The sequence below is a fragment of the Gymnoscopelus braueri genome (genome assembly GCF_963280865.1).
Source record: "Gymnoscopelus braueri genome assembly, chromosome: 21".
NCBI lineage: Eukaryota > Metazoa > Chordata > Actinopteri > Myctophiformes > Myctophidae > Gymnoscopelus > Gymnoscopelus braueri.
In genome coordinates, this window is record NC_137623.1 from 8,598,154 (window position 1) to 8,606,979 (window position 8,826).

At 40.8% G+C, this 8,826-nt stretch overlaps 1 protein-coding gene across 1 annotated transcript; it reads right to left on the bottom strand.

The window, feature by feature from the left end:
- Positions 1-3,385: 3,385 nt before the first annotated feature.
- Positions 3,386-5,598, bottom strand: LOC308077177 (protein transport protein Sec61 subunit gamma; the record flags this gene model as incomplete). The annotated part of the gene is made up of 3 exons (XM_080417775.1): positions 5,488-5,598; positions 3,629-3,726; positions 3,386-3,492 (listed from the first exon to the last, which is right to left on the bottom strand). Exons 2-3 carry the CDS (start codon positions 3,720-3,722, stop codon positions 3,386-3,388), a joined length of 201 nt encoding a protein of 66 aa, XP_080273901.1. The 5' UTR covers positions 3,723-3,726; positions 5,488-5,598.
- Positions 5,599-8,826: the final 3,228 nt, after the last annotated feature.

Sequence of the window (8,826 nt, forward strand, 5' to 3'; positions counted from 1 at the left end):
CCCACGGTTTTGTAACCCTTATTTTTCACCCGGTGCCAATTTTCTAAGTGATCCTGGGCACTACACTCCCCTCACCAGCCTAGGGAGGACAGGGCCGAGCTCATGCCTCCTTCAATGCATGAGAGCCAACTGACCTTCTTGTCACCTGACAGGGGGGAGTTTCCCTGGTTGGACGTAGCGCGTGGGAGGAACACGTTATTCCAACCAGTTCCCTTCCCCTCCATCAGGCGCCCCGGCTGTCATGGGGGAGGCGTTATAGTGACCAGGATTACTACATGTTTTTGTGAGGGTATTAACTACCCTGAGAGACACGGGGAGAACATGCAAACTCCACACAGAGTGGGCCCTTTCGACAACCCCACCTAGGGTATGGGCGCTGATGACGCGGAGGAGAAGACACGCCCCCAGTGCCCACAGCGTCCCCGGTGGGAATCAAACCCAGGACCTTCTAGCTGTGAGGAGACAGCGCTACCGACTGCGCCACCGTGCCCTCTAATGTATGTTTTGTCATAATAATCAAAATCTGCAAATTCTACCTTAAGTTTTCAAATAATTGTAGTGGAGTAAAAATTACAATATTTGTCTCTGAGATGTAGTGGAGTAGAAGTATAAAGTATTGAAAAGTGGAAATACTACAGTAAAGTAAAAGTACCTAATTTTTTTTACTTAAGTAGAATACTTGAGTACATGTACTTAGTTACATCCCACAACTGGTATTAAGTAGTACAGTATATAATCCGGGAACCTGCATTAGCCTATGCATAAAACAAATAGTTTATGTTGTCATCCGCCTGGAACAGCCTAAAATGATATTAAAGGTTCATCATGCTATAGTTCCATGAGGACAATGAGAATGTTAGAACCCAGAGACAAGTAGAAACATAACCAATGGACATACCCAGTTGTGGTTCCAAGTTTGATCACTAGAGGTCAGTGTTGACCAGGTACTCAGTCATGTCTGTTCTCCTGAGTCAGTTCACTTACAGTTTAACTGTGTTTCATGTAAAAGGTTAAGTTGTCTCATCCATTCCTAATAATACATTAACAGATAATTGTCCTATATGGCTAGCAAATCAATTATTATTTCAGTTTATAATCTGTATATAATTGAGTGAGTTTACTTGGTTTGGACAGAGCAGCACTGTTAGCCTCCTAAAAGAAGTACAATGGTGTGTACCATTGTTGATTTTACCTTAAGTCTTATAAACAGTAAAGTCAGCAGGCAGGCGGTTATCACAAGGGCCACATTCAGTGAACATGAATCTAATCTAATAGATTATTATCATCCAGTAAGTGATCCTGCAAAAATCATTTTTTCAGGATCCAATTATGTACATTCAGTGTGCCTTTTCTTTACTGCTGTTATGCAACAATGTCTGTCTCTTCAGTATATAACCAGGTGTTCCATTATTACCGTTGTGATGTAATGTCTCTGTGTGGACCGGCTTCGAATGCTATCAATGCATTGAATGGGACATTATCACGTTTTATCAGACCATTGAAGGTGCTGTGTTACAGATTACAGATAACCAGGTCCTAACCAGGAAAACTGGTCAGCACCTCGAACACATATGAGCCTATTGCCCCCGGAAACCTGTAACAGTGACAACAGACCCGTCCCTGCTGTTGAGTATGGGTATCTGCAGGAACAGTAAATGACCTGGAGACCTCCCTCCTCAAATAAGAGTAACTGACCAATCACAAAAGACATGTCACAGCACCCAAAGCAGCTCATTTCATAACTGATGCATTAACTCAACACAATAGCAAACTGTCTGTGCTGAACTTCACTCAAGGTGTTAAAATGGAATATTTTACCAATGAGTTAGTGTCACAAAATATGTGCACCGTCAAAGCTATGGGCGTCTGTGGCCTAATGTATACCAGTCTGGGGATCTATGAAATAAAAATGTGTGAGAATCACTGCCTTAGGTTGTACATGATCTGAATTATATAGAGCAGTTCGGTGGGTGGTAGATCAGACTAATGAGAACACAACCAATCTGATTGGTTGAATCGTCAGACACCTTTGCTTAACAGGGGGTGGCCATAGCTGAGTGGTTAGTGAGCCCGCCTATGGAGCCAGAGGCCCTGGTTGCCCCAGGTTCGACTCCAGGCCAGATCAGCATATGTGTCGATGAAATGAAATTTGTCCCTGAGCAAGACTCTTAACCCCTAATTGCTCACAGGTTCTCATTGGAAACAAGACCGCAAGGACTTAATTGAACAACCTGTTAAAAAAAGGAATTATTGCCACCAATACTTCCTCTGTTGGTTAATAATAATATTAACCAACAGAGGAAGTCTTGGTGGCAAAGTTTGACTGGAGAGGCTGCTCGGTTTTTTCTCTAAAGATGTTTTTGTACACAGTCACAACAGAACTAATGCATTGGATTCCATGGTTTATTAACCAGTCAAATACAAATGTACAGAATGTAAAAATGACATATTCCCTATAGCTTCAGTCCCAACACCACGATAACACATTGCACCAATCCTGCCTCTGGGTCTTGTAGTTCTGTGACCAGTGAAATTTCAGCCGCCCCTGGAGAAGAAAATAAGCCATATTAGCAGGAGGAATGGAAAATGGATCACTTATCATCAGTTGACAATAGGGCTGCAACTATTTATTATTCTATCAAATACTTTTTTAATTAATTGAATAGAGGGAGAGACCAATGAATCAACATCAACATGAAAGTTTGAATAGATTTTTATAATCAACTAAATTGATTAGAACAATTATATACTTTGTCGTACAAAGGTGTCGTGCAAAAATACAGAAAATAGCAGATCTACAAGCTCACTACGCATTGTCACACCGGCGTGTTGCGAGTTTATAGATTTATGTGCTGCGGAAGGTATTTCGCTTCAGCGGCGTGGGGGTTATGGCAGACGTGCTTCGGCACCATTTTATCGCTACTCCAGCAGCCTCGGGAAACTGGCTCTGGTACATGTAATTGTCCAGGCTTTTGTATTTTTTTGCCAGGCGTTTGGTGCCCACTGCCCCCCAGAGCTTGGTGCCCAGGGCTGCAGCCCCTAAGCCGGGCCTGGATGCGATGCGTTGTGAACTTCCATGGTATTGTTCCAGCTACTTTTTTGTTTTACTTTTGGCCTATAATGACTAGGGATCAATTATTATACCTTTATTTTATTAAATTATAGATTAAAAAATATATATGCATCAGTTTGATTAACTGTTGCACCCCTAGTCTCTAATGGTTTCCAATTCATTGCTTTCACATTACAGATTTGCATCTCATCTGGAATTGTACTTACAATACACAATGAAGCTTAAATCATAATAGCCAACGGTAATCTTAATGATATGACCTTGTGACTTTGATGAAAGCAAATTGACTCAAGTCTTTCCTTGTATTGATACTTACACGATGATGTTGTTGATGGGAATGTGGATGAGCTTGACAAAGAATCCAATGAAACCCATGATGGCAAACCCGATCGCTGTGGCCATGGCAATCTTCTGAAATTCTGCAGGAGGACAATGTGGAAACACAATCAAAATCTATCTTTCGTTTGTTTTTTGATGGTCCTCGCAGCCCATGAAAGATTAACGTACAAGCAAAAAGATAAGAGAAAGCAAAGAGTGAGTTAAGTTTAATGGTACCTTTTCTGTCTGGTTTCGTGCATCTCTTTACCAGCCTGATCGAGTCTTTGACGAACTGCCGGCTGGGCTCCACAAACTGCATAACCTGGTCCATGATGCTGTGGCCACAGAGAGGATACAGTAAATATGTTAGATACAGTATATAGATAGATAGGATACCGTTGTACAGTCGTCTGCACTCGGAAACCTCCTATCTCCATATTTTAACTTTGTGTTTTTTTCGTAAATTAATGCCCTACTTGATCATACTACAGCAGCATCAAAAGTAGCAGATCTACAAGCTTGAAACGCAAAGTGACGCCCTTTCAGCTTGTAGATCTGCTACTTTGGAATCCTGAAAAGTAACAGTTTTGGACATATGAGGTTTCCACCCAACAGACAATGGTTCTCAACCTTTTTCATTACAAGAACCCCCAGTATGATATGCATTAGGCCACAAGCCCCCATTCAGAGTACAGATCTGCCATTTATGGCACCCAGATCTATGCTGTAAAATCCTATGTAATTAACGCTGAGTGTACAAAAGGAGCTAAATGGGCCCAAAAGGGTCCATTCGGTTCCATTTGTAAACCGTAACGGTCCAACATCGAGAACCTGTGGTATGCAGTACATCCTCAGCTGTTTCTATGTATTCATATGTATATATCCTACCCGAGTAACCCAGGGAAATGTGTAACTGTACGCATTGTCCTAGTGGTATATGGTCATTCGCTACACAAATGTCTCTGTAATGTTTTGGCAAACTCCTTAGGTTTTCACAAATTGGTTGGACTTAGTAACTATTATTATAACTGTATTATAACTTGTATATTTCACTATGGACCTGCATTGCACAACACATTAGCTACGTGTACTAAGCTAGCAGATTGAATACTTTATTAACAGTTTGCAAAAAAAGCACAGAGGAACAGTTTCATACAAAAGGATGCTAAAAGGATTAAACCCAAGGAAGCACTTTGGCTTGTTTCCATTGGGGTCCTGTGTATTAATTACTGCCATTAGTGTGACTACACTTAGACACTATGTGTGTGACTAAGTGTAAAAAGTCTAATGTAAAAGTCTAGATCTACAGTGTCAGTGTTTAAAAAGGAATGATATCTAGATCAGATCATTTATAAAGGAATGATCTAGACCAGATCACTCAACAACACGTTGCATTGCCAACGTCATTACGTCACTGTGTTAGTGCTGACGTCGCCATAGTGGACGTCCTCACCGTTTACACTGTACACACATACACAAGTATATACACACCTGATCACAATCATTCATATTTAAATCAGCCCACATGTACAAGAGTTAAGATTATATTCAACAACAACCATAATGGATCACAAAGGTTTAGATAAACAACGTTAATGCTACTTTACAACAGAGATGAGAGCACAGCTAGAACCACTGGCGTTACATCAACAATCACTTTAAACGTTGGAGAGCATTTTAAAAACACATCAATAAGGCATTCAAAATGATTTCACCTTCAAACATGTTTGTAACTTCAAACTCCATTGTAACAATGTTAAGATTCATTGAAAACACATGTTCTCTTGGTTCTGATGACTGTTATTGTCCTTCTTATGCGTGAGGATACCGTGATTTTTCCATTGCTTTTTCTATATATGTTTTTGTTGATTTGAAAGTGAAATATTCCTTTAAGTGGCGAAAATAGCTGATGTACAAGATCACAACGGTCGCGAGCTTGTTAATCGGCCATTTTCGCTATTCGTCGTGTGAAGAAGTACGGGGCTTAGAAAACCAGGTTTAACGCTGTAATAAGGAGCACGTTAACTGCTAAGTGTTACAGATAGGTTAGCGTTTTAAATACTAACTAAAATACACAATATAGACGTTGTATTTACCTGTGTGTTAGTGTTGCTGGTGTTCAGTAGATGGTAACGTGTCGACGGTCAGGGAATAACTAGAGAGACACGTAGCGTCTCTGCCGTCCTGTAGTCTATGATGGTGTTGCCAGATTCTGCGAGGGAAATGAGCAACCAAGTCTATGAAAACGAGCACAAAAGAAAGCGACTTTAGAAGGTCTGACTCTGATTGCAAACTATATCTAACATTATGTGTCAGTGGTGTAAAGTAACTAACTACATGCACTCAAGTACTGTACTTAAGTACAATTTTGAGGTATTTATTTGTACTTTACTTGAGTATTTCCAATTTCCAATACTTTTACTTCTACTCTTCTACTCCACTCTCAGAGGCAAATATTGTACTTTTACTCCACTAAAATTATTTGGAAACTTTAGTTACTAGTTACTTTGCAGATGTAAATTATTACATTATAAAACATACATTTACCACTTTAGTCCTATTTTATACCAAAGCTATTTGAAAATAGCAGATCTCATATATTTTTTTAAAAACGTGATTTTTTTCTTTTTTTTTTACTTTTTGGATATGTTTTGAAACATTTTAACACGAATCTGACAAAATAAAAATGAATCAGAATCACTGGCTTAAACAACAGTAGGAAACAAACCCAAATAAGCAACTACACTTAAGAAACAAGCCCCAAAAAAACGCAAGCACCAATATTTACAAGCAACTTTACAGAAAAACAAGCCCAAAGTCGCTTATAATAAGCGGACATGGCAACAATGCCTTTAAATCTATGGATGACGCCGACTTTACACATCGCGCATGCGTAGTAGCAGCAGCATAGGAGCAGCAGCTTTTCCGGTGCCTCTCTCTCTCCCACGAAAGTGCAAGTTGATATATGCTGCTGCCACCACGCGGTTAGGAGGTGTGTGTGTGTGTGTGTGTGTGTGTGTGTGTGTGTGTGTGTGTGTGTGTGTGCGTGCGTGCGCGCGCGTGCGTGCGTGCGTGCGTGCGTGCGTGCGTGCGTGCGTGCGTGCGTGCGTGTTTTTGATTAATTGATTGATTTATTGATTGATTGATTGATTGATTGAATACTTTATTAACAGTTTGCAAAAAAAGCACAGGAAGTACTGTTTCATACAAAATAATTGTAAAAGAATCCTGCGCATTAAATTCCTTGAAACATTTAAAGACAAACAATAACATACAAAATATGCGAAAACATCATTTAAACGAGTAGTAGGGCCTAGTAAAAAATATGTAGGCCTACTGTAAACAGTTGGAGGTGGGGGTGGAGGGCACATGTAAGTGCTTTAGAGCGGTATTGAAGGTGTGTGTGTGTGTGTGTGTGTGTGTGTGTGTGTGTGTGTGTGTGTGTACGTACGTGCGTGCGTGCGTGCGTGCGTGCGCACTCCCCTGCAGGCCAAAAAATTATAAAACTAAAAAAATATGGGCACCCCAAAAGTACATGATTTTAAATTATGTTTGTATTAATTATGCAAGTTAATACACATTTTGTTCTGCTGCTGCTGTTGTAGTTGTGGTGTAGGCCAGTTAGTGGTTCTCAACCTTTTCAGGCCGCGACCCCCCAAAATAATCATATTTTATCTGGGGACCCCCCACCCTGATAAGCACTTGGAATTGTAAGAGTTGAGGTAATACATGTTCTGTTCCACAGATAAATATTGTGAAAATAGGTGAGCTTGTAGATCATCTATTTTCCACAATATTTGCATCTTTCTTATATTATTTGATAATTTGGCCAGTGTTTTACCAGTTTTTATAGTATAGTTTGTTGTTGACTTTTGATGCAATAATATATTTTTTTCTTTTATTTCTTTTTGAGGTATTAAAAAGGTCTTAAAAGTCCTTATAATTGTCACTTTACTGTCGTCTGGGGACCTTCCCCCCAAAATCATATGGGGACCCACAGGTTGAGAACCCCTGGTATGGGCTATATTGACATGACTGATTTCCTCTGCCTTTAGGATTGCAAGTGGCCAGGAGAGGGCATGAGTGGCAAACCATGGCTGCTGAAACCATGGCTGCTGTGGGTCTCCTCATGCATGAGGTGATGATGAGACAGAGAGGCATTCCATGAGAAATGGTAGGATACACACATCCCCACAGTTCTTTAAATACAGTGCTGGACCCAACAATAATCAGGAATGGCCGGACATGATAAACTGCTCTCCCGTCCTTTTTATTTTAGCCACTTAAAAACCAAATGGTTGACCGGAGACCCAGTGCTCTATCTTGGGTCTTTTATGTTTTCTGTTATTGTGGGGAAAGCTTTCGCAGAATATAGCCGACGGACAAGCTCACAACGCGTTGCAACACGTTGTGAGCTTGTCTGCTTGCCAGTAACGAAAGTGCCAGTAACTTACTTGTGAGCTTGCCAGTAACTAAAGCTTTCAAATAATTGTAAGAGTACAATATTTGCCTCTGGGATGTAGAGTCGAAAAAAATTGAAATACTCCATTAAAGTAAAAGTACCTCTAAATTATATACTTAAGTACAGTACTTGAGTACATGTACTTACACAACTGCATTCCATCCTACCCCTTTAGTAGTGGCTGGCCTCCATCCCTGAGGAGTGAGGACACAGGAGGAGGACCAGACACGCCAGGGCCAAGTTCAGCGGTGGCTGAACTTGGAGGAGGTGGAGGAAAGCCTGGGAGAAAGAAAGATTAGATCATCGAAGATGTGAGGCTGCAGAGGGGATCATCACAGCTGACCAGAGAACAAAATGGCTCTTGTCCATACCTGAGTGATTACTGGTGGTGGATAAATTCTGTAAACAGTATTATTTATGTTTTATTTATTTAGATACAATCTGTAGCTCTGACTATCAGAGCTGCCCAGTGGCCTCATGAGGACATGGCAAGTGTTGTTCCCTCAATACTTGAGCAATTACTAGTGGATAAATTATATACATACAGTATTATTTATGTATTTAAATATTGAGAAAAAATCAGTAGCACTGACCATCAGAGCTGCCCCGTGGCCTCATGAGGACATGGCAGACTGTCGTTCACTCCAGCTGCTTTTAGGAAGGCAGTGTGTCTTGCCAGTGTCTGTGTCAAAAGAGCGCATTGTGCTCCAATTGGTTTCTGGTCTGGAACGGGCCTCTAAATGGCAAAAGGCTGCCACTGTGTGTGCAGCAAAATACAACAGTTTTTTTTTTAAATGTTTGTCTGTCCTTTCCTTTCCAAGGTCTAGACTCCACAAAGACCTGTGCCCTGATGTGCTCCACCTGATTAATCTTGGTCCTGTCCATCCCACCATCCACAGTTGTGTGCGAACGTGACTTTGACGCCATGAAGCAGGTGAAGACTTGTACACGTTGCACATGGTACCATTTAATC